At 36.8% G+C, this 25,220-nt stretch overlaps 2 protein-coding genes and 1 long non-coding RNA gene across 3 annotated transcripts; all 3 read left to right on the forward strand.

Annotated features, from left to right (window-relative positions):
• Positions 1-317: 317 nt before the first annotated feature.
• On the forward strand, positions 318-1,223 carry LOC142627342 (basic leucine zipper 43). Its single transcript, XM_075801187.1, has one exon. The coding sequence runs from the start codon at positions 505-507 to the stop codon at positions 1,027-1,029; it is 525 nt and encodes a 174-aa protein (XP_075657302.1). The 5' UTR covers positions 318-504; the 3' UTR covers positions 1,030-1,223.
• A 2,931-nt stretch (positions 1,224-4,154) lies between these two features.
• LOC142629917 (uncharacterized) lies at positions 4,155-9,452 on the forward strand. Its single transcript, XR_012843153.1, has 3 exons — positions 4,155-4,403; positions 7,136-7,217; positions 9,336-9,452. It is a non-coding gene; the product is annotated as an uncharacterized LOC142629917 (long non-coding RNA).
• Positions 9,453-15,663: 6,211 nt separating this feature from the next.
• On the forward strand, positions 15,664-16,709 carry LOC142628841 (uncharacterized). Its single transcript, XM_075802879.1, has 3 exons — positions 15,664-16,100; positions 16,163-16,396; positions 16,520-16,709. Exons 1-3 carry the CDS (start codon positions 15,664-15,666, stop codon positions 16,707-16,709), a joined length of 861 nt encoding a protein of 286 aa, XP_075658994.1.
• Positions 16,710-25,220: the final 8,511 nt, after the last annotated feature.

Here is a 25,220-nt window from a genome sequence, read left to right on the forward strand (position 1 = left end):
ATATATATATATATGCCTTTTTAAATTCTTTTTCCAAACGTTCCTTACCTAAATTATTGCAACCCAACTTCACGAACTTCTCTCTTTTGTAAGCATTAATTATTGATGATTATCCAAATCTTAAATTTTCTATAGATGCATGTACACTACTCATTATTGCATACATATACACACATACATATATATACACATCTACACAAGTCACCAACCCATGACATGAACTCAAAATGACATGAATATGATGTGAAGTGGTTTGTATAGAGAGATACATATAGTACCTCACGCATACATTATATAGTTCCAGTTATTAACTGTTCAAATTCTGCTCATGTAAGCCTGACACTGTTACACTTTGTTGCTCAAAATGGCCCACTTCTTTAGCCTTTTTCTTCCTATAAAAACCTTCCATTTTTCATGATGTCCTCCCGTCCTCTTCAACGACCTCTGCAATACAACCTTTCAAGTATCATATATCGATCATCTTCTTCATAGTTTGAGTAAGCCATGGTTCCAGGTGAGATCACAGGAATCCACTATCTAGCACCCGAAACCCCGATTTCAATTCCAGCAAGCTTTGGCATGATGAAGAGTATGAGCAACACTCCAAACCTTTATTTCAATAGATTCTTAAGCAACTTACCCAACTTTCATTTCCCTCCTCCAGGCCATGAATTTACTTCACAGTCCTCATGTTTAAGCAATAACTCTACTTCTGATGAAGCTGATGAGGAACATCAACTCAGTATCATCGATGAAAGGAAACAGCGGCGAATGATTTCTAATAGAGAATCCGCTCGCAGGTCACGGATGAGGAAACAAAAGCACCTTGATGAGCTCTGGTCACAGGTTCTTAGGCTTCGAACAGAGAACCACACACTGATAGACAAGTTGAATCGTGTAACCGAGTCCCACGAGCAGGTTCTTCAGGAGAATGCAAGGCTCAAGGAGGAAGTTGTAGATCTTCGCCAAATGCTCACAGAGCTACAAATTGGCAGTCCTTACACAACTGCTTTGAGAGACTTGGAATAGGATTCTTTCAACACAGCTCATCTTACAGCTGAATTCTCAAACCAATCTATCCTTCAATTCCATAGACTTTGTGAGTCATATGAGGGCTTTTATTTTTCCATAATAACAAGTCTATGTTGCTTATGAGTTATGTCTACTATGGTTGTTATTGTTATTGCCATCAATGCAAAAAACAGACCACTTTTATCTTAAAATTGTTAAATTCTCTTACATTTACGTCATAATCAATACTTCAATGCAACTGTTTGCAGTTCCTCTTGCCGCATAGATACGTATCATGCACCTTGTGTAGTAGAAATCATGAAAATGATATTTCCATTAAGTCCATCTGAGAATTATAATGACTTCATCTTTTTTCATTTTATTCAAAAACTACCAACTTTGATCACTTCCATCGGATTGATCAATCAGGAAGGAACATGAAACAGCACAGTAGGGGAAAAATAGAAAAATGTTTAATTGGGTAATACAAAATCTTTTATCCATACCATAAGAGGAAGTAATAATTTAATTTATTCAAATGCCAAAAATTAGGGGGAAGAACAAGCAAGAGTGGGAGACCCATGTGGGTATAAGCTTGAGTCACACTCTGAAAGGAGGCCCCATGACCAGTTTAGTGTTGCACGGAATAAGAGGGCCAACATGACAAATGGTGGTGGAGGTGCTGGTGTTAGTGGCTCATCATACAAATAACTACTATAACAAGCAAAAACATTTGAAAAGGCTATCCACTACAACACCCAAGTACTGTTTTCAGCTTTTTGTTAGAGCATCAATGCCTGCCTGACTTTGATCAGCCAAGCTTACACTGTTTTCTCCAACTTGGATAATGTCATGTAGAGCCTACGTTTCAGGTGTTTCTTGAACAGTAACTTCTTCCACAATTCTATGTGCTACTGCATCAGCAAGTCCCACCATGCCTGGCCTCCCCCAACCCCACCCCCACAAAACCCCACATTCCATTTTTTCAGAATTTGTCTTTCATGCGCATTTACTCGTGGGGCTGCACATAGTAGATACATATATATTGAAGATATTTCCTTAGAATATAAAGTAGAACACAAAAGGCAAGAAAGATTATTTGCATTTATTTCGTGTATAGATTCTACAAATTTTATCTCACAAGTTTTGTAAAATGATGTGTTTAAATACAAACTCAAAAGTTAATTCAAGAATTATTACCTTAAGAAAATGATACCAATCATGTATATGACCATTTATAAACATTTAAAAGTAAAATTAGCAGTGGCTTAAACATTTTCCTTTTTTAATCATATCTGGGTTAGAAATCTGTTTGTCTAAGAAGCAGAGAAATCAAACAAAGGAAAAGCATATTTTGATTCATATGGATGAACCATGTGACATCATAGTTATATTGTTGACACTAGACAGGCTAGTCTCGATCACTTTAATTTCTGCCTCGATCACTTTAATTTCGCCTATGGCTGATTCCACGGCATTTTGACAAACTTTCTGTCCCACGGAACTTTGTTTCAATCCCAGCCAAGCCCAATGGAAAGTCAAACAAAATATTCTTGATTGCTACAACATTATGTTTCTATTATATCAAAAATCTTTTACACTTAGGCGTTAGATGACTTTTAGTTTATAACATTTTTGAACTGATTTTAGACTTTTCGGCAGCTAATTATGGTTTAGATAAAACTTTTAGGTACAAATCTTTAAGTCTAGACTTGTACCATTTTTTTTTTTACACCAATTACCACAACGTGGACGCAATTGCCTCGGCAGTTTAATAGCCGTGGGAGTGCACATCGGTCAAGACATGGATTCATGATTCATGTGTATGTAGTTAACTTATGAACTTATGTGGGAGAACAGAAAAATAAATATTACACGTAAAAAAAAAAGGGCAGCTAGTGATGAATACCTTAAATTACTAGCAATTTTTCCAATACGAATTTGTGAAAGTTAAACCCTCCTTATCTTTAAAGTATAAAGGGCAGGGGAACCCCCTTGCAAGATAAAAAAGCGATTTAGGAAGCGACAAAACCTGCCCCTAGACCAAGAGTCCTCAACAAAAAATATATGTCCTCTCATGTAAACATTTGAAGGCGATTGATTGATGAGGTTTCCGTTTTTTTTACGTCTACTTTGCTGCTTTACCTTTCACTAGTTTGGGAAACAAGAAGCAAGGCAAATGCTTATAGAGTCGATCACATTATTATCAATATATCAATATAAAATTGAAGCCTTTCTCCTCTCCACAATTTTCAATATCAACATTTTTTATTTAAATTTTTTTTATAAATATAAAAAAAGAATTAATTATTTATATTTTGTTGCTTAAGAAAAAAAAGAGACAAACTCCTATTAGGACTCTCTCTTATCTTTGAATGCTTATCATTTTTAATCCAAGCAGCCATTAATTATCTAATAGTGAGCTGTAGATACCAAACTTCAAGTTGATCAAGACACAATATGAGACTTGAATTTTAAATACGAGACTTGAATTTTAAAGTGGACAAACTAATTAAAAAACCTCTCTTTCTTCCCCAAAAGCAAACCCGATAAAACACAATTTTCCACATCAGCATTTTTTATTTAAATTTTTTTATAAATATAAAAAAGAATTAATTATTTATATTTTGTTGATTAAGAAAAGAAGAGACAAACTCCTGTTAGGACTCTCTCTTATCTTTGAATGCTTATCATTTTTAATCCAAGCCGCCATTGATTATCAAACAGTGAGCCGTAGATATCAAACTTCAAGTTGATCAGGACACAATATGAGTCTTGAATTTTAAATATGAGACTTGAATTTTAAAGTTGATAAACTAATTAAAAAACCTCTCTTTCTTCCCCAAAAGCAAACCCGATAAAACACAATTTTCCACATCAGCATTTTTTATTTAATTTTTTTTATAAATATAAAAAAAGAATTAATTATTTTATATTTTGTTGATTAAGAAAAAAAGAGACAAACTCCTGTTAGGACTCTCTCTTATCTTTGAATGCTTATCCTTTTTAATCCAAGCAGCCATTAATTATCTAACAGTGAGCCGCAGATATCAAACTGCAAGTTGATCAGGACACAATATGAGTCTTGAATTTTAAATATGAGACATGAATTTTAAAGTTAATAAACTAATTAAAAAACCTCTCTTTCTTCCCCAAAAGCAAGCCTGATAAAACTCCTGAAACAAACCTATTTTCTATTCAATAGTTTTTGCTAGTAGACTAAAGAATCAACGAAGAAACAACAAATCAAGCAAAAGATTGTTATCCTCTCTTAAACGTTGACCCAAGCACGACCATGGATGTCCCTCTCTCAAACGCGGACCCAAGCTCGACCATGGGTGCCAACTTTTTCAATCTTCGACCCATCTGCCATATCAGATCATTCTCTCTGGGTATTTCTCAATTAATCTATGACTAATCTCTTTTCCTACTGTCTTCAATTAGGTTTTCTGTCAATTTAGGGATTTCAATTCCTAACCTTTTTTTCCTCTCTATTCTTTTTTGTTGAAGTTAGGGAAACACTAATAGAAAATCAAATTCTATAGGTTTTGTAATAAAATATTGTGGATATGAATGGGTTTCGTAGTGGAGATAGTATTGAAGAACCTCCCAACCCTCAAAATCTGATAACAATCCTACAGGTTTTGCTTTATCTTCAAGTTCTGCTTTATTTTCTATTTAGGTTTTTTTAGCATATCCGATTTACCTTAGCTTAATCTTCTGTTTGGTTGAATAATTATTTATTTATTTTTATTTGAGAAACACACACACACACACACACACACACACACACATATAAGGGAAGGGGGATGAGATAAGGGAATTTACTCACACGCCAACACTAAAACTGCGTGTGACAGTTAGTGTCGCGAAGCAAGTGATAAACTCCTTCTCAATATCACACATTATCGATGTGGGATGACTTGAAAACACCGAGTTCTTGTTTTATTTGAGAAACACACACACACACACACACCTATATATAAGGGAAGGGGGATGAGATAAGAGAATACACTCACACGCTAACACCAAAACTGTATGCGGCAGTTAATGTTGCGGAGCAAATGATAAGCTCCTTCTCAATACCACACCTTATCGATGTGGGATGACTCGACAACACTGAGTTCTTTTTTTATTTGAGAAACACACACACACACACACACACACACCTATATATAAGGGAAGGGGGATGAGATAAGGGAATATATTCACATGCCAACACCAAAACTGAATGTGGTAGTTAGTGTCGTGGAGCAAGTGATAAACCCCTTCTCTTATTTATGGTCGAATAATTATTCGGCTACCTAAAATGCCAGCCTTCTGCCTCTTCATTATAGAGAAATAGGGAATCAAAAATGTGTTGACGGAATTTTTATTTCTTTCTTTATAATTCTGAATTTGGTTTGTATTCTAGAGTTGATTGTATTTTGTAGTTTTATAATTTTGAATTTGGTTGGAAATTTTTATTATTATTTGTGAATTTGAAATTTGAAGAAGTTGAGTATGAGGATATTTGTAAACCTTTAGTTTGGCTTTGTGTGTGGTTCAAATATATATCAAATTCAGGAAGGGGTTACTCAGTATGTGGTTTGACCTATAAAACTTCAATGTTGCCCCATGATGGTTGAGATGGTGTGACAATCCATGAGTATAAATATACTATATCCTCCTCCTCTCAGGTTCTCACATTTTCTTATTTTGTATTTTAATTCGGAGATTCATACTTTTCTTTATTTTTTTTAATATTATTAGTAGCCATGGTTGGAGTTTCTTAATTCGTATAAGATATTGTTTGAAATACAAAGTATTTTGGTTGAATTAATATGTAAGCATCCAATTAAGAAGTTGTATAACTGACTAGGAACTTAGATTCAGTTTGTTATTTTCTATTTGATTATTGAATGCCCTGTAGATTTTTTGTTTGGGGCAGGGTTGGAGTAGACTATGTGTATCTGTGGGATTCTTTTTTATATCATTATTGGTTTATTAAGTTTAATCTAAATTGTATATGCAATACTGTGGCTCTATTTGGGTTTTGAAGTCTATTTTATATCAGAAGTATTTGCCATATAAAATATTAGTAGTTGATAGTGTTAGGGTATGAAAATATCAAAATACAAGTACCGTTTTACATATAATAGACCCTACTAGCTCTGGTAATTTAGTCTTTGCACATTCGTGATATCATCATAACTATGGCATGTAGCTTTGGATAGGTGCTTCCAATAATCGGGTTATCGAATTTAATTTTTTGAATTCTTATCTGGGTTCATGTATGGTTGTCAATGTCTGAATTCTTATTGTAATTTATGCACGTTTGGGTGTTGTTTACTTGAGCTTTTAAGTTTATTTTAGGTTTCTAATTGTGATGGGAATGCCCTGTTTTAAACATATTGTCTTTCATTTCTATTTGCAAGGAAATCTGACTAAATTTCCAGCACAAACTTTGTGATATTGATGTCTGACATTGAAATTGTGACATTGATAGCCATTGTTTAGATTATGTGAGGCAGTTATTATTCTACTGTTATAAGTATGAATATTTGATCTAAATTCAATGGGTTTCAAATCTTGCTGCAGTTGCATGAGCCCTTTGTTGCATGCCATAAATGACCAACAAAAATGTTAGAATAAAATGAGAGGTAGCTAACCTAACTTCTAGCTAGCACTTCAAGTCTTCAAGAGACAATGGATCCTCTGTAAATAAATTGAATCTATAAATATTGAAGTTGTAATGTCGTGTGTTCTGTGCATTGTCTATAACCTACTTGCTTAAGAAGTGTCCAACAATTACATGTGATAGGAGGGTCCACTGATGGGCCTGAAATTAACAATCTCAATTCTCCAGCTCATCTTTTCAATTTCAACGTCGACCATTACATTTTATGCATGAATGACCTTTTTGTGATGGTACGAAAGTGATTAATAAGGTCAATTTAATTGGCTCTGCCAGCCCTGAGATGCAGTGCGTTTACATTGGAAGATAGAAAGGGCCACTACATTTCAAGTTGAATGTTTTATTGTACAAAGTCATATATACATCAGTGTATTCATTATTGTACCACAAATATAAGTTTATATATAGATAATTGTTTTTTTTTTTAATGAATCCTGTGCATTTCAGGAGAGTATAACTTATCGACAACAAATGGAACAAGAGTTTATATTGATTTAGAAATTTCTGAGACTGCTAATTTCAAAGATCAGTAAGTGCCTTGTTTTGGATTCATATTTTTAATGTGCTACAGTCTCTACAATGCTATGTCTAATATCTCTACAATATAAATGCCAAAGCAATTCAAACCACAAGTGACAATTCAAGAAAAGATGAACATCAACAGAATAACCATAAGTGAAATAACAAAAATTATGTGGGGCCCTGGTAATGAGGTAAGAAAAAAGAAAACTTTGAATAATAATATTGTGTCCTTAACATTGCTTTATGTACTATAGACCTGCTTTTATAAAATTTAACTATAAAATTATGAATTGATTGATATTAAATTCAGTTTCTAGAAAATTATCTTTACCTGTTAGGAAAGATTATAAACATTGAGATAGATAATTCTAGTTGGTGTTTTATCTGTTGCGAAATATGTCATAAAAAGGTAAAATCAAGATATGAATTTTTATAGTGCGACAATTGCAACAAAAATGCATGCTTCCCAATCCCAAGGCATACAAAATGAAAAATATTTGAAAATGTTTACTTTTTATATTAAAATACACAACAACTAATATGATATTAACATTATATATGCCATTTCTCTTATTAAGTATATAATTCAATTAAAGGTTGAAGATAGCTCAAGATTGACCATATTCATTTTATTTTATTTAGAAGCATAAAAATTACTCAACATATCAGTGAAAGACCTTTTGAACAAATGTTTAGAGGTGAGAATATGGAAGATAAAATTAGTGTTTAATATTTACTAAACTTTACTTGAGTGTACAATTTGAAAAATATTACTTTTGTTAGGTGCCCGAAGAAGTTGTCATTCTTGTGCAAATAGAAAATAAGACCTATATATATATATAAAAGAACACTTAGTCGGAAATATATCGGTGTGGTGCTGGCCAAAACTTTTTCAATACTTACCTTAAAAACTCACGAAATTCAGAATAAGGTAAGTAGAGTTTTCTCTCATATATACCTTGAGATGGTGTTTATATTGGACTTTAATTTGACCATCAGTTCCTCCATTTTCCATAATTGGGTGGGGTGTGCAATCAATCATGAGCAAGAATCTGGAGATTTGTAACTATGACATGTTGAGCGATCATGGGTAAACAAACAAGGGCACTCATGCAATGTGGTCGATACTGTACCAGTTCATATACTAGTATCGAAACACGAACGTTTCATACCTGTTTAAATACCGGCCGTACCAGCCATGTACCGACTATACCGGCCGATTTCAGGCAATACCAGCCGATACTGGGCGTACTGGCCAGTTTATAAAAAAAGTTTTTTTTTTAATTTTGTAATTTTTGAATTTTTGTAAGGACATAATGGTAACTTACTTGCATTAACTTATTAGTATTATTTGCTTTCTTAGTATGCAATGAACAATTAAACTTTCTATTTTTTTTATATATATATATATATATATATTTTTTTTTTTTCATTGATGCTAAAGTCTAAAATCATGAATAATTTGTTCTGAATTGAGGTAATGTTTTATGGTAAACTTTTATATTTATTATAATATATATATATATGTACACACATATATATATTTTTATAAATATAAAAAAAATAATGGTAAACTCGAAATAGTACACCGGTATTGACTGTTACCGAAATATATCGTTTCACTAGCCAAACCAGTACAGACTCCAATACGAGATTGACTCACTTGCCCTCATGTCTAGGATCATGCCGTTTCAACTTATATATAAGGCCTTATCATCCCTCTCACCCTCGTCCACTTCAGGGGCTAATTGGATAGGTAGGGGCTAATTGGATAGGTGAAAAACCTTGGATGAGGGATAATGGAGGAATATTCTGGTTGTGAATTGTGATTGTGTCTGGGGCTACGCTAGCTAGCTAGCTAGTATAATAGTTTTTATATATATATATATATATTCACGTATCCTTCAGTTTTGATTTGATTACTAAACTTGTAAATTTGAAAACAAGTTTTCAGGATATACTTACGAATCTAGGAGTTACAGCTAGCTTTTTGGCATTCAATGGTTTCTAAAGAAAAATGAAAATTTTGAGATGCATTTTTATTTTGTAAGAAAATTTGGATAAATTACCTTCAGGTTTGATTAATTCATGTATGTATTGAGTTGGACTTAATATTAACATGCAGGTCACTCTCACAAATCACAATTAAGTACGGGTTTGCATTGTGACAGTTGAACTAAGAATGGTCAGTGGTCACACAAAGATGAACACATCCTCGATGTACATGCTTGTTTGCCAAAACAATTATTTTAAATGTCTTGTGGGGAAAATTTGGCAGGTTCCTTAATAAATTGTGCAGAATATATTGTTTGCGTATAGCATAGCATTCACCACTGCCGTTCCGTCTTTCGTGCAGAGAGTGTGAACCGTTAATGTTCCGATTTTTTTTTTTTTTTTTGCTTTGAAACTTTATAGAGTTATATTTTTGAGATCTGAATTATTATTATTATTATTATTACATTTGATCTAGTGCATAATAGTTTCTTTTTTATTATTTATTAGTCATTAATCCGTGCGATGCACGGGATAGTTAAATAAAATGATAATTAACCAACTTTACGTTAAAAGAAAAAGCTAAAAGAATTAATTAGAGACTGATTTGCCCACCAAGAATTTAAGAGAAAAAAAGATTGAGAAAGAAAAGGAATGTGTAATGTTACGTTAAAAGTGTAACGTTTGAAACTAAAGCAACATTAAAGACAATGGAGAAACTATTTGTAAAGAAGATTGCAACCTTTGTACGTTTACTTTGCTCAAGGCCAAAATTCAAATTCAATTTTGCAAAAAAAAAAAATACAACAGCCTCACTACACAAATCTACTTTTTGCTCTATATTTTGCAGATCATACACTATCAATAATTTCAATAAACACTATTGCTAAATCTACAGTTTATTGAAACAAACTTGATGTAAAGCTTGAGGTAAAGCCAAACATTAGGCTTTCTAGGGGTTCAACAAATACATTTTTAGCAATTTGAAAAGATGATTGACAATGGCTTTTGAAACTTTAACATTTGTTTTTATAAAGAATATGCGCAAATTGTGAATGGTTTTCATGTATATAGCCAATTTAAAAAGAAAAAAAAATAATGTGTGAACAATCAAATTATTATTAAGTAATGGTTTGTATTTATCTCAAAAGTCATACCCTTGTATAAATACATTATCTATTTTATATATACATATATGTTATAGTCTATAATATACTATATTAGATTATATATAACATTCTTTCTCTCAACAACACGGTAAAACTTTTCCAAAAAAAAAACACTGTAAAACTTTAAACTTGACAGCCACAAGTTTTTTTTTTTATTTTTTTTATTTAATGAAATCAATAGGCAGCCACACTTTACTCAAAAAAAAAAAAAAAAAAAAAAAGACAGCCACACGTTTTAGAAGTCATGGAACTTGTTGAAGTAGAGCAGTAAGTTTATACAGCACATAGTTTCTCAAAAGTCAAAAGAAAGACAACAAAATCAGTAAACCACTTAACAGTAACTAAACAAAGCACGAGAGAGCTATATACCAATGGTGTTGGCTTGAACTGGAGCTGGAGTTGAGAGGACGATATGTGGTGAGCAACTGGCGGTGCGAGTGCATAGCATAGACACAGTAATATAGTTTAATTTCTTATCAAAAAAATATATAGTTTAATTCTTTTTGTTTTTGTTTTTGTTTTTTTTTTTAAAATAATGATCTAGGATGATTTAGAATGTATTATCTGGGGTTTTTTGTGTGTTAGTATTTAGATTTAGAGGGTCACGGATTGAAGGATTTACCAAATATATTGGGTTTTTCTAAAACTAACGGGTTGTAGTTAAACAGAGAGAGTGGCAAAGATACGAACTTGATGGCTATGGTGGCTGACAGTGATGACAACGAACAACGGTGGCTATGTCATGGGTGGGAAAGAGAGAAGAAAATTGGGGAGGGTGTTTCGGGTTTTCAATATTTTTCAGGAAGAGATCTGTTTTCATGTTTGAAAGAAAACCTATAGGCGATAGTCGGGTTTGTCAAAGGTTTCGGGTAGTATTTACTATTTAGTTTAAAAAATTAAATTTTTTTTTTTATAAATTAATATGATGATGTGAAAAATTGTAAGAGTTTTAGAGATTTCGATTATATATATATCAATTGTCGTTCTAAAGACCTCTCGTGCTTTATTTATCAATCTCCCAACCCCTCCTTCCCCTTCCCCAAAAAAAAAAACTCAATTGTGAAGGTTAGAAATTAATTATTTTTTTCTTTTTTCCATAAAAATTTGCTTAGAATGGTTCACTTATAAATACTTTTAGAGCTTCCGTTAATATTTTCCTAAAAAAATCTTATAATTAGAAAGAGGGAGTATTATTTTGAATCTGAATTGAGTAAGATAATTCAAGAATAAAATATTTCTAAAACTATAATTAAAACATAAATCATAATTATAATTAAGAGAACCAAAAATTTTGGGGAAAATTGAATTTTAAAAATATAATTTGAAAGGAAAATTTGTTAGCCTTTAAAAATTAAACATGTTTTTTTCAATGCCCCTGTGAGGACGAGGATCCCTAATCTCATTTAAGTGGATTGCCACGATCATTTCCAATGATACATCTTGGACCTCGGGGACGAGCATTGGTTAACCACAGGGACGAGCACTAATTAACCTTGGGGACAAGCATCAACCATGAGAGGCGCATGAAGTAAAATACACAGAGGGAAGAAAGCAAACTAGGCACATGTTTCAAGGAGGATTAAAGGAGAAGGGTGTAGAAGCTATCCCCTCCGCATTAAATGCAAGACAACTACTCCTCTGGCCGCATTAATGAGAAAATAACCATGAACAATGGTGGCACAGCTTAGATTGTAGGGTAGAAGTTTATTAGTATGTTCCGGATGAGACAAAAGTCCAAAGAATGCAATCTCAGCCCTCCAAGTGTAGGATTAAGATTATCTATGTGTAAATATAAAAGAAAAATGAAGATCCTTATAGGGAGAGAGAGAGGTTTGTAACAGGAAACTACGATATTGGTTTAAGGGAAAAAGTAACACATATATATACAACAAACCATCATCGGACCAGACCGAGGATCTTTTTCTCTTTATAATTTGTAGTCTTGATCATCTTATTGGCGTCTTATCTCGTTGTGATTAACTCTAATTAGTATAGTGATCAATATCCACCATTTTCTTTAACAAATCTATTATAGTGGGCTTATTGGGCCATTGTTTGGGTCATTCTTGGGTCGTGGGGTAAGCTGTGTCCTTACAATTGGCGCTGTTTGTGGGAATATTGAGCATACCAGAGTTAGTTTAGTCATGGTGGGTTTAGAAGAGTCAGTGAGGTTGCAATGTCAAGATCATTTTGTGAATCTTGAACGAAGAAGAGATTGTGAGGTTAGTGCTCACACGGCTCATACCAGTAGGAGTCATTCTAGGAGGTGGAGTTGTGTCTCATGGGGAGGATACTCGGAACATGTAGAGGGAGATAGATCATTTACGTAGGAAGTCACGTTAGAAACAGAGGAGAGGGTCACCATCAAGCACAGAATCTCCATCTAATGATGATGATAGTTATAGACCTTAATCAAGGACTCTCCCTAGTGAGTCTTTCTCCTACAAGGAAGAGCGCCATCATAGGCAAAGGAGTAGGAACCCAACCTATAAGGGCTTGGGGAATGATGCTATGAACAGGGTTTTGCGCCAAATTTTGAAGTCATCGTTCACTAGGAGAATTGGTAGGGCAAATCTTCCTCGGCGGTTCACACAGCCCACGTTTACCATGTATAATGGTAGAATGGACCCGATGGAGCACGTTAGCCATTTTAACCAAAGAATTGCTATGCACTCGAGGAATCAGGCCTTGATGTACAAGGTGTTCCCTTCTAGCTTGGGGCCAGTCGCAATGAGGTGGTTCGACGGTTTGGGGGAGGGATCAATAAACTCCTTTCAAGGGCTTACTAGGGCCTTTGTCGCCCGATTTGTCATTTGTAGTAGAGTTCCTCGTCCACTAGACTCTTTGCTATCTCTAACTATGAGAGAGTGTGAAACTTTGAGAACTTACTCAGATAGGTATTGGAAAATGTTTAATGAGATAGACGAAGATTTTGAGGATGTAGTTATCAGGATGTTTAAGGTTGGCTTGCCCATTGAGCATGACTTGAGGAAGTTGTTGACTAGGAAGCCTGCCTGAAATATGCTGCAGTTAATGGATTGAATTGATGAGTATAAACGGGTGGAGGAGGATCAACAGCAAGGAAAGGGGAAGGAGAAGGTAATTCCCCAAGACTGGAGAGATTTTAGGTCAGAAAGGTACAATGGTAATCGACCTAGAAGAGATTGTGCTGTGCATGCTACGCTTGCTACTGCTCAGGTGGTTAACATTGTGTTCAGGAAGCCTGTATACCAAATTCTAGAGAAGATAAAGAACGAGCCATACTTCAAGTGGTCGAATAAAATGGGAGGAGACCCTATGAAGTGAAATCAAAGTCTTCATTGCTAGTGCCATTATGACCGAGGGCATACTACAGTGCCAGTGCCATTATGACCGAGGGCATACTACAGAGGATTACAGGATTCTACGTGACCACCTTGAGCAGTTGGCCAAGTTTGGGAAGTTGAATCAATTCCTATACCATCCCACTGGGTAGGTAAATCATGTCGGACCAGCCTACTAGAGAGATGCTTCCTCAAGACCACCCCTGGGAACCATTAGTGTTATCTATGCTGCCCTAGGTTGGACAGGTTCGTGTCCATCATCGGTTATGTCTATAGTAAGGCCACATGCTGATGACTTAATCCTTGATTCTAAGCGTGGGAGAGTGGAAGTCCGACTAGCTTTAAGCTTCTCGGATGAGGATAAGGTTGGGACCTTTTAGCCACATGATGACGAATTGGTGGTCACCCTCAAAATAGGGGGTATGATGTAAGGAGAAACTTGGTGGACCAGGGCAGTGGGGCCGAGATCATGTACCTTGATCTGTATAAGGGACTTAAGCTGAAGCATGTGGATTTGGTCAGCTATGACTTCCCCCTGGTAGGATTTGATTGGAAACTGGTTGTCCAAAAAGGCCAGATTAGACTACCTATTCAAGCAGGGTCGGAGGTGGTGGAGGTAGATTTTATTGTGGTGGATGCATATTCCCCTTATACCACTATTATGGCAAGGCCTTAGCTCCATACCATGGGGGTTGTTTCTTCGACTTTGCACTTGAAGGTCAAGTATCCCTCAAGGGACTAGGTTGAAGAGTTGGTTGGAAGTCTGAACATGGCTAGGCAGTGCCTAGTTGTGGCAATTAGACATCAGTTGGAGGGGGAGTCCTCTACCACCACGGATAGGGCTTTGTAGCAACCAAAGGAGGTAGAGATGACCTCAGACGTTGTTGCTAAAGGGGTAAGATGTGAAGAGCTGGAAAAGATCACTGTTGATAATGATGATGATAAGTACTTCCAAGTGGGGGTTTAGTTACCTCATTAAGAGAAGGAAGAATTGGTTGGATTCCTTAGAGAGAACGTTGATATGTTTGCTTGGAGTGCTTATGAAGTTCTTGGGGTGGATCCAAACTTCATCTGTCATCACTTGAATGTTAATCCAACTGTCATTCCTAAGAAACAGCCACCTTAACGCTCTTCTAAAGAACATTTTAAGGCTGTTAAGGAGGAAGTGGAGAAGCTCAAACGTGCAGGGGCAATTAAAGAGGTTTTTTACCCAGAAAGGTTGGCCAATACCATGGTAGTAAAAAAGAAGAATGGAAAATAGCAAGTGTGTGTGGATTTCACGGACCTGAACAAAGCTTGCAGTAAGGACTCCTTCCCGATACCTCGGATAGACCAGTTGATGGACGCCACGGTTGGTCATCCTCGAATGAGCTTTCTGGATGCTTTCTAGGAATACCATTAGATACCATTAGCTTTGGCCGACGAAGAGAAGACTGCTTTTGTAATGCTCACTAGGAATCATCATTTCAAGGTGATGCCATTTGGATTGAAAAATGCTGGGTTTACTTACTAGAGGATGATGATAAGGATGTTGGAACCCTAGCTTGGTAAGAATATTGAAGTCTATATTGATGACATGGTAGTGAAAATAAAAACAGAGACCGAGCATGTGAATGATCTAGAAAGTGTCTTAGAGGTGCTGAAAGAGCATAAGTTGCGCCTTAATGCCTCCAAATGCTCATTCGGCATCAGTTCAGGTAGATTTTTGGGTTATATAGTTACCCACTGTAGGATTGAAGTCAATCTTGATCAAATTAAAGCAATCAATGACTTACAACCTCCTCGAAACCCTAAAGAGGTCCAGAAATTGACAAGAATGACTGCAGCCTCGAACAGATTTATCTCTCGGTCCGCAGAAAAATGTAGAGCATTCTTCCAACTCCTGCACAAGTAGAAGGGGTTTAAGTGGCATGAAGAGTGCGCCCTGGCTTTTCAACGATTGAAGAAGTACCTTTTTCGGCCACCCATTATGTCTAGGCTCGAGGAAGAAGAAGTTCTTTTTGCTTACATTGCCCTGGCTTCTCATGCGGTTAGTTTGGTGTTGGTGAGAGTGGAGGATGGAATACAATGGTCAGTCTATTATGTGAGCAAGTCATTACACAAAGCGGAGGTTCGTTATTTACCTTTGGTGAAAGCCAGTTTGGTGGTGGTTCATGCTACCAAAAAACTCCCTCATTACTTTCAAGCTCATACAATGGTGGTGTTAACCCAACTCCCCTTGCAGTCGTTGCTCCGAAAGGCTGATTATACGGGAAGAGTTGCTAAATGGGGGATGATCCTAAGGGCATTTTATATAAAGTACATGCCTCAGACCTCCATTAAAGGGCAAGTTCTTGCAGATTTGGTGGCTGAGTTTACTGAGTCTCTAGTTGAGGAAGAGGTCGAGGAACATAGTTTAAGAGGAAAGTAAGTTCTAACAATTTCTCAACAAAGGCCCTTATCTTGGAAACTTTATGTTGATGGTGCAGTAAATCAGAGAGGATTTGGGGTGGGTTGGCTATAGTATCCCTAGACAAGATCACCATTGAGAAGTCTTTAAGATTGGGCTTCCTAACCACGAATAATGAGGCTAAGTATGAGGCTTTACTGATAGGGGTGGCTATGGTGCAGAAGATGGGGGGAAAGGTTGTCGAAGTGTTCTCAGATTCAAGGTTGATTGTAGGCCAAGTAAAGGGAGAACTAGAAGCTAGGGATTTGAGGATGTAAGATTATTTGAATCAAGCTGGGTGTTTGTAGTCAAGCTTTGAACTTTTCACCATACATCAAATCCCAGGGAGCGGTAACACTCATGCTGATTCCTTGGCAACTCTGGCCACCTCTTCTAGACAAGACCTACCTCGGGTTATACTTGTTGAGGGTCTGCTTAAGCTTGCTAAGGAGAAGAGGTGTAGAGTTCAGGTTCACCAGATCAGATTTGGACCTAGTTGGATGGATCCTTTTGTTCTTTTCCTTAAAGAGAAAGTCCTTCCTGATGAGAAAGGAGAGGAGGAGAAGATACGAAGGAAAGCTCCTTGATTTTGGTTGTCTGAGGAGCAAAAGCTGTATATGCATTGTTTCTCTGGACCGTACTTGCTTTGTGTTCATCTTGAAGCAGTGGAGCCACTTTTAGAAGAGTTGCATGAGGGAATATGTGGAAGTCATACAGGGGGCAGGTCGTTATCACATAGAGCCATTACTCAAGGGTATTGGTGGCCAAGTATGCAGAAATAAGCACAGGAGTACGTCAAAAAGTGTGACCAAGGCCAAATATTTGCTCAAGATATCCATCAACCAAAGGGAGTACTCAATCCCTTATCTAGTCCATGGCCAATTACTCAGTGGGGTTTGGACATTGTGGGGCCATTTTCCAAGGCTGTGGGAAACCGAAGATGGTTCCTGGTCGAAACTAATTACTTCACGAAGTGGGTAGAGGCTAAGCCATTTTCCAACATCAGGGATATAGACGTAAAAAGATTCATTTTGAAGAACATTGTTACTCGGTTTGGGATTCCTTACACCTTTATCTCGGACAATGGGCTAGTTTGATAGTAAAGTATTCAGGAGATATTGTTGTGAAATGGACATTAGAAACAGATATTCAACTCTAGTCCATCCGCAAGGAAATGGACAAGCTGAAACAGTTAACAAAGTTACAGTAAATGGGCTCTTAAAGAGGTTAGATGAAGTAAAAGGTAGATGGGTAGAAGAGCTACCACACGTCCTTTAGATGTACTGGAGTACTCCTCGTTGGTCAACTGGGGAAACACCATTCTCAATGACCTATGGATCCGAAGTTGTGATCCCTTTTGAGTCTGGGTTCCAAACACTAAGAATGAGCTTATTCGCCCCAGATAGTAATGATAAACTATTGGAGAAAAGCCTAGACCTAGTTGATGCACAAAGGGAGGCAACCATGGTTCAAATGGCGTATTATCAATAGAAGCTTAAACAGGGGTATAATACCAAGGTGAGAGCAAGGCCACTAGCCCTAGGAGATCCCGTGCTGAGAAAGGTGGTGGGTATTACAAAGAATCCATCATGGGGAAAGTTAGGGCCCAATTGGTAAGGGCCATATCGCATCACTTCTGTAGCTAGTATAGGTGCCTACTTTTTGGAAGATTTAGATGAAAATGTTGTGTCACGTCCGTGGAATGTAAATAACCTACGAACGTACTACTATTAATGAAAGGTAGTTATGTTATCTTTCATTTCAATCATTGTATGTTATATCTCATTACTCATTTAAGTATTAAACAAAACCTCAGTCATGTTTGGTTCCTCGGACCACATACCTTGGGTAAATTAATGCTCTCCATTACTCATTTAAGTATTAAACGAAACCTCAGCCATGTTTGGTTCCTCGGACCACATACATTGGGTAAATTAACACTCTCCATTAGTTGTGTAAGTATTAAACGGAACATCGATCGTGTTTGGTTCCTCGGACCACATACCTTAGGAAAATTAATGCTCTCCATTTCTTGTTTAAATATTAAACAGAACCTCAGTCATGGTCGGTTCCTCGAACCATATACCTTGGGTAAATTAATGCTCTTCATTACTCGTTCAAGTATTAAACAGAACCTTGGTCATGTTTGGTTCCTCAGACCACATATCTTGGGTAAATTAATGCTCTCCATTATTTGTTTATGTATTAAACAGGACCTCGGTCATGTTTGGTTCCTCAGACCACATACCTCGGGTATTTACACAAATGTTTTTCTAAGTGTTAAAAAGAACCTTGGTTAGATTCAACTCCTTGGGTTATCTACCTTGGGTAAATTAACATTAAGATCGTTTTTATGTTAAGCCATACCTTATTTGGGTTCAACTCCATGGGGTATCTGTCTCGGGCAAGTTAACATTTAGGTTTTTTTAAAAAAAATTTTATATGTATTAAATAAAGCTTTTACCAAGTTAAATTCCTTGAGTCACCTACCTTAAATGAATTAATACTTGAACTATGTTTGTGGTATTCAATATAACCTTGGTTATGTTCTATTTCTTGGGTGACTTACCTCGGGAAATTGAGATCTTAGTGTAAGCACTTCTTTATACAAAAGTGTGGTAAACAGAGCTTGAGATTATAAAAATGTAAGTACAAAGATGAAATGACAAAGGCTAACAAAAGTTTCCCATTAATCCAAGTTCCAAAAGGTTATACATGAAAAGGAAGGAAAGAGGGGACAAAATACCTTCTGCTAAAAAAAAAAAAAAACAACAACAACAACAAAGATAAGACAAGGGTCCACTGCCATATTCATTAGGCTTAAGAAGTCTTTTGCGTCTTTGTCCCTGTGGTGGATTGCACTTCAGAAGTTGGAGTGGGGGCAGAAGGAGTCACTATGGTTGGTGGAGCATTTGTGGAAGAATCTCCTGCTGGTGAAGGTGCCTTGGTTGCCACTTCAGTGCTTGAAATAGCAGTTTTGCTAGGCTTAGAGACAACTAGCTCAGTTTGCTTGGGCTTGGCAGGAACCAAAGCGCTAGGCTGTTGCTCACTGGGTTTGGTCTAGGCTGGTGCAGTGAACCTTAGCTGCTGCTTAGTTGGTTTGGCTTTGGCTAGAGTAGTGGCCTTAGGCTGTTGCTCCTTTGGCTTAGCTTGGACAGGAGCAATAGTGCGAGGTTTTGGTTGATGGTTCTCTGTGGAACTTGGTGGAGTTGAAGTAGAGGTACTAACAGAGGATTGGATGGATGGACGAGCTCTAATTGCTGGAGGGTAGAAGGCTTTATTCGGATTCCTCAGTTCAGAATTGGAGTCTAACCCAGTAGCATTCAAAGCCTCTATTCATGTCTGGAGGCAGAAGCTACGGCATACCACTGGGAGTTGAGATTTGAGATGGGTCTCAGTTTCCTTCTGCCCTTGGTCATATGCCGTTTGCTCGATCTCTTCCTTCTCCTTGTCCTTTTGGCTAAGCTCATTCTTCAGCTCGGTGATGGTTGCCCGAGCAATGGCAAGTTGGCTTTTAGCCTCCCTCAACTGTACAAGCTGCTCCCAAACTTGCCTTTCTGAGCTTTCAATAGAAGCCTCAACACTCTTCCTCGCCTTATCATACTCGACTAGCTTGAGGAAGGTCTCCTTCAGCCTCTTATCGGTCGTGGCCAAGGATTTCTACGTAACGAAGTGCTTGGACTCCTCCTCCTTCATGTCACGGAAGGCTTGGCTGACCCATTTCTCTGCTACATGTGCTGCTTGGGTAGCCTGTATGTGAGTGATTAACATTGAAGTTAATGAGAGAGCTTATGATGCGAACCTCAATCGACACGCTTTGAGACCCAACAAAAATATTGGAATACTTACCCAAGAAAGCTAAAATTCAGATTTATGATAGAAACTCTGACCCAACGTTTATAATCGAAACGCGAACCAAAGGTATAAGTTCACCTTGACCCAATGATTATAAAGAATCACGAACCAAAGGTATAAAGTTTGAACGCCACAAGGAAGAATCCTTGATAAGTTCACAGTTCTTGAAGAACCAAAAGAGAGCAAAGCCTCACCTTTTCTGAATTTTATTCAATAATAATCTATCAAAAACGTTTACAAGCATAAGGCCTATTTAAGGGCTCCATAAAACTTGACAGACAAGAAAATATATTCTAAAATAACTCCTAATTGATACCTTACCATATCTGGAATCAAATTTGACCTAAAAAGCATTAAATGCACCTAAAAACAAGGAATTAAATCACCTAAACCTAAAATAACGTTTTTACATAAAAATACCAAAAATAATAAATTACAATAATTAAACAGTAAATTGTGTCCTCATCAGCTTACGTAGAAAGGATGTTAAAAGGTAGAACAAAAAATGAGAGGGTGAGTGGAAAAGCCTTAACAAGGCTAAGTCCCTCTTCATTTAAGTTTCGAAGCTCGTCCATGTCCCTGAGAAGAAGAAGGGCTTGCTCCACAGCATTGGCTATGTAACCAGCTTTTCTGCTATCAAAGTCGCAGATGGAAGCATCTTCCTAAAGAGGTGAATTGTCCAATTCAAAGATGGGGTTCCAGATTGGAACCTTAGACCTTCGCTTAGAGGCTGTGCTCAAGCTCTCCACACCTTTTCTTTATTGGGCATAGGTCACTTTGATTACCTTGGTGGGCTCTGGAGAAATTTCCTCTTGGACTTCGCCCTCTTCAGTAATTCCCTAACCGCCTCTGCTGTCCCTTTTTCTCTTTTTGCTGGTTGTCTCTGTTTTCACAAGGTCAAGAATAATTGGGGTTGGAGGCCTGGGAACTATTGGGAACTCAGGCACTGTGGTTCCTGCGTGGGACTCAAGCAAGGAAAGCAAGTCTGGTAGCCTCTTCTCTAGCACCATCCCTTCTAGTACGCTAGTATCTTCTTGGACCTCACTAATTTGGGCGGTGGTTAGCTAGGGGCTAAGTTCCTCTTCCTCCGACACGTGCTTATGGTAGAAGATTTCAAAATCCTCATCTCGGACGATATTTCCAGTATTTCCTTCCGAAATGGTATCCTCAAAATTTGTCCCGTCTTCTTTGTCTGAAGATATAATCTCTTTGGTGATAGGTTGAGGATTCTCAAGGGCAGGAGGCTCAATGGGTTTAGGATCTTTGAAAGTGGGGAGCTCGACTACTTGTGTTCCCTCTGGCGGAGGTTTCCTTATAAAACCTTCAATGGCCACGTCAACCCGAGCGAGGCGGGAGTCTCGGGCCTTGATCTCGTGCTTGGATGTTTGGAAGTGGTTAGATATGGGGGTAAAGCCTAAGATCACGTGAACTGCACGGAGCTGACCGTCCTTGTGTAGAAAGATTTTGGATCTTAGGACTCGGTTCAGCAATTCGAAGTTCACTAGTCTTCGTCTTTTGGCAAGTCAGGTAAGCCTCAATCTAAGCAAGTAAAAAACAAATGAACATACATAAAGGTAAAGTGACAAAATGACATATAAAAGGGTTGTTTATAGTTCTTAAGCTAACACTAATTTTTTTTGTTAAGCGTCCCTAAGCCATCCCACCTAGAGTTCCATCCTTGGTAGGGCAATGGAGTCCGTCATGCCATTCCCCTGAAACAATAAGAAAGTCCTCGTCCATGCCTTCATTTGTTTCGAGGAGACAAAAGATTAGCCTAATGGCAGGAACCCTAGTTTTTAGATAATAACCCCCTTCCCATCGGCACCTTTCTGGCAACTATACAGCCAATTCACGTCATGATGGGTAAGTTGTATACCTAATTTTTTATTTAGGGCATCTACACTACCTAGTATTCTAAACATATTACGAACACACTGGGTGGGACACAGTCTACAAGGATTTTAAAAAATCTCTAGTAACTCTACCCATAGGAATCCTCATACCTCCTTCAATGAAGGCAATCATTGGAATTACAACTGCACCAGTAGGCCTCCTCTCATGCCACTCACCTAGATTGCAGTGTTGTATGGACACATTGCCAAGAATCCTATAGTACCTTTTAAATTCCTCTCGGTTTTGGGGAGTCTCAACCAAACTAAAAAATCTACCCATTTGAGAGAAAGAAAAAACCAACTAGTGTGGAAAAGTGAGGGAAGAACTCTAGTTAATAGAAGTACACACTTACGAGTTTACGGAAGAAAGGCTCCTCGGGCGAGATTATCAAGTGAAAGGAGCGTGTTTGAGTTCTTTTTGCTTCTAGGGAGACAAAATGGAGAGAGGAGCTTCACATCTCTCTATATATAGGCTGGGAATAGAGGGAGCGGTAATCTTCTCGCCCCTTCTATTGGTGAATCTTGAGCTGTTCGATTAAGATCTCACTGAAGAACGTAGGGAACAGCAGGCTATCAGTTGCTTTTATTGTGGAGTTGGGGATTTCGAAGCGTCAGGAGCAGGTCGTAGTTAGTTGAAAAGACGTGTTCGTGGGGGGGGGGGGGGACATATTTACGAGCATACCCTTGTTAATGACTTTGTTGGCCAAAACCTCATCTCTCTTGGTCGGGGATGAATAATGAGGTTCTGGGGGCTATTGTGAGGATAAGGATACATTTTTAAGTGGACAGCCAAGATCATTTCCGAGGATACATCTCGGACCTTGGGGACGAGCATTACTTAACCTTGGGGATGAGCATCAACCATGGGAGGCGCATGAAGTTAAATATCGCAGAGGGAAGAAAGCAGACTGGGCACCGATTATGAGGAGGATGAAGGGAGAAGGGTGTAGAAGCTATCCCCTTCACATTAAATGCAAGACAACTACTCCTCTGGCCGCATTAATGAGGAAATGACCATGAACAATGGTGGCACAGCTCAGATTGCAGGGTAGAAGTTTACTAGTATGTTCTAAATGAGACAAAAGTCCAGAGAATGCAATCTCAGCCCTCCAAGTGTAGGATTAAGATAATCTATGTGTAAATATAAAAGAAAATTGAAGATCCCTATAGGGAGAGAGAGCTTTACAATAGGAAACTGAGATATTGGCTTAAGGGAAAAAGTAACACACATATATAAAATAAACCATCCTCAGACCAGACCAAGGATATTTTTCTCTTTATAATTTGTAGTCTTGATCATCTTATTGGCGTCTTATCTCGTTATGATTAACTCTAATCAGTATAGTGATCAATATCCACCCCATTCTCTAACAAATCTATTGTAGTGGGCTTATTGGGCCATTGTCTGGGTCATTCTTGGGCCGTGGGTCAATTTGCGTCCTTACAGCCCCTATCAGGAATAAAATTATAATGATAAAAACATAGTTTATAAAACTCTATAACGTAACACAAAAACCAAAGTAGCAAAGTTAAAAAAAAAAAATTGAGAGGAAAGTTGTAAAGTAGACATAATAAAAGAAAACCAAATAATATTGCAACAAAGGCCAAATAAAACGTGAATTTTCGAAAAACAAAAGGAAAAAATAAATAAATAAAACAAAATAGTAATACTAATAGACTATTACCATATAACTAGAGTTAGAGTAAGTGATATCAAGTCTAAGATGCCGACAGTATAGTATACAAGTAATTTAATGTAAAGTGCCCTTATATTTTAAATGGATTTTAATTTATGCTAAGTGTCATTCCATCTCATTTGTAAAATTTTGAATTTATAATACTTCCAACCTATTCAAAATTGTTTTTAAGTCCATTGAAAATCACTTAAACTAAAACTACTTCTATCTAATTCTATTCAAGTCCCATTTGAAATTATTTTCAATCTATTTAAAATCTAGATCTTCTTACAAAAACTTATTATTAGTGTAAATAAAAATTACTATGAAAAAGTATATTACGTTCTAAAAGTTAATTTTTTGTATCTTATTAAAAAAAGGTACACATAAAATAAATTTATTTCATCACAATAACAAAAGTTAAGTTAAGAAGTAAAATTATACACACACACACTAAAATAAGATAGACAAGCATGAACAATTTGCATTTTCTACTAAACAATATTCTTACCAGGCTCTTTTAAGAGTTAACAAAATATAATAATGTCAATATTTAATTTATGAAGGTGTGGGGGAGTGGACCTAAATTTGCCCTGAGGACCTGTGGAATGGGCCCGGCCTAGGAGTTGACAAGGGATGGACGAGCCTCTTGTTGAGAAAATATCATTTGAGCCCATTATCGAGGTAGTTCGAAAACCCATCTTTCCAAGGAAACACAACCCAATTGAGAGGCGGTCATTTGCTTAGCCGAGAATACCCTTTTTCACCTACTTTCTTGAGAAACACATTGAAGAGAATGTAGAGCCCAATGTAATAGTTACCTTCGCATTAATGAGCTCTCCTCACCAAATGTCAATCACATTAAATGCTAAATGACTAACCTAAATGGTGAAAACACCCAAAAAAATCTATCTTCATGATTAAGAAATGGCAGGAGAATGAACTGATAAGACAAATATTTCCCTAAATCTAGCTAAGAACAAGACAGTTGGAAGAGGAGGAGGATGTCTATAAAAGGAAGAGAAGAGCAATAGGAAAGGAGATCTAAAAAAAGCCAAAGGAAGAATAAGAGAGAGAAAGTGAGAGGAGTCTTTACTTGTAATTATCCTTTAGAACCCTTGTCTATAACTTGCTTGGGAATACGATTTTTATGCATATAAAGCCTTTGATTTAGTGATATTTGTCTCTAACCTTCTTTTCATCTTCCCGCTGTGAATTTTTGTTTCCCATTTATTAGAAATTAATGGTGTTGATCTCAATCACAAGGCTAGTTCTTTAGTTATTGTGTTTCTAACCCCCATAGAAAGAAGTATAAAATGCATCTAATTGCTTATTTTAAATTGTATCAATACATATGTACGGGGTTATTAGTCTAAATTATGATGCTTCATAATCAAACAACTTTTCTCTTGGCATGTTATGTCTTTTGTTTCCCCTCTTTTTTCAACAACAAAATGACTTTTTAATCCCTCAATTAACATTCTCTCGGCTTATCTTGGGCTTAAGGTTTAATTTATTATTATTTTTTAAAAATCATGAAATTTAAATCAAGGAAAATAGTGTGAAAACTAGAATCTTCGTGTCAAATTTTAGACCATTGAATATTCATAAAAGTACTTACAATTTTATAATGTGCCCTGCAGTCCTGCTTGATTGATCACCGGCCTAGCTAGCA

The sequence above is a fragment of the Castanea sativa genome, chromosome 3, assembly GCF_040712315.1.
Source record: "Castanea sativa cultivar Marrone di Chiusa Pesio chromosome 3, ASM4071231v1".
Taxonomy (NCBI): Eukaryota; Viridiplantae; Streptophyta; class Magnoliopsida; order Fagales; family Fagaceae; genus Castanea; species Castanea sativa.

Bases quoted from the DNA above. Each gene is read 5' to 3' on its own strand.
- LOC142627342 (XM_075801187.1), top strand. From the start codon at position 505: ATGGTTCCAGGTGAGATCACAGGAATCCACTATCTAGCACCCGAAACC.
- LOC142628841 (XM_075802879.1), top strand. From the start codon at position 15,664: ATGTCTAGGCTCGAGGAAGAAGAAGTTCTTTTTGCTTACATTGCCCTG. The intron at 16,101-16,162 runs GTAAGTTCTAAC...TTGATGGTGCAG, and splicing joins GAACATAGTTTAAGAGGAAA to TAAATCAGAGAGGATTTGGG. The intron at 16,397-16,519 runs GTAAGATTATTT...CACCTCTTCTAG, and splicing joins GAAGCTAGGGATTTGAGGAT to ACAAGACCTACCTCGGGTTA.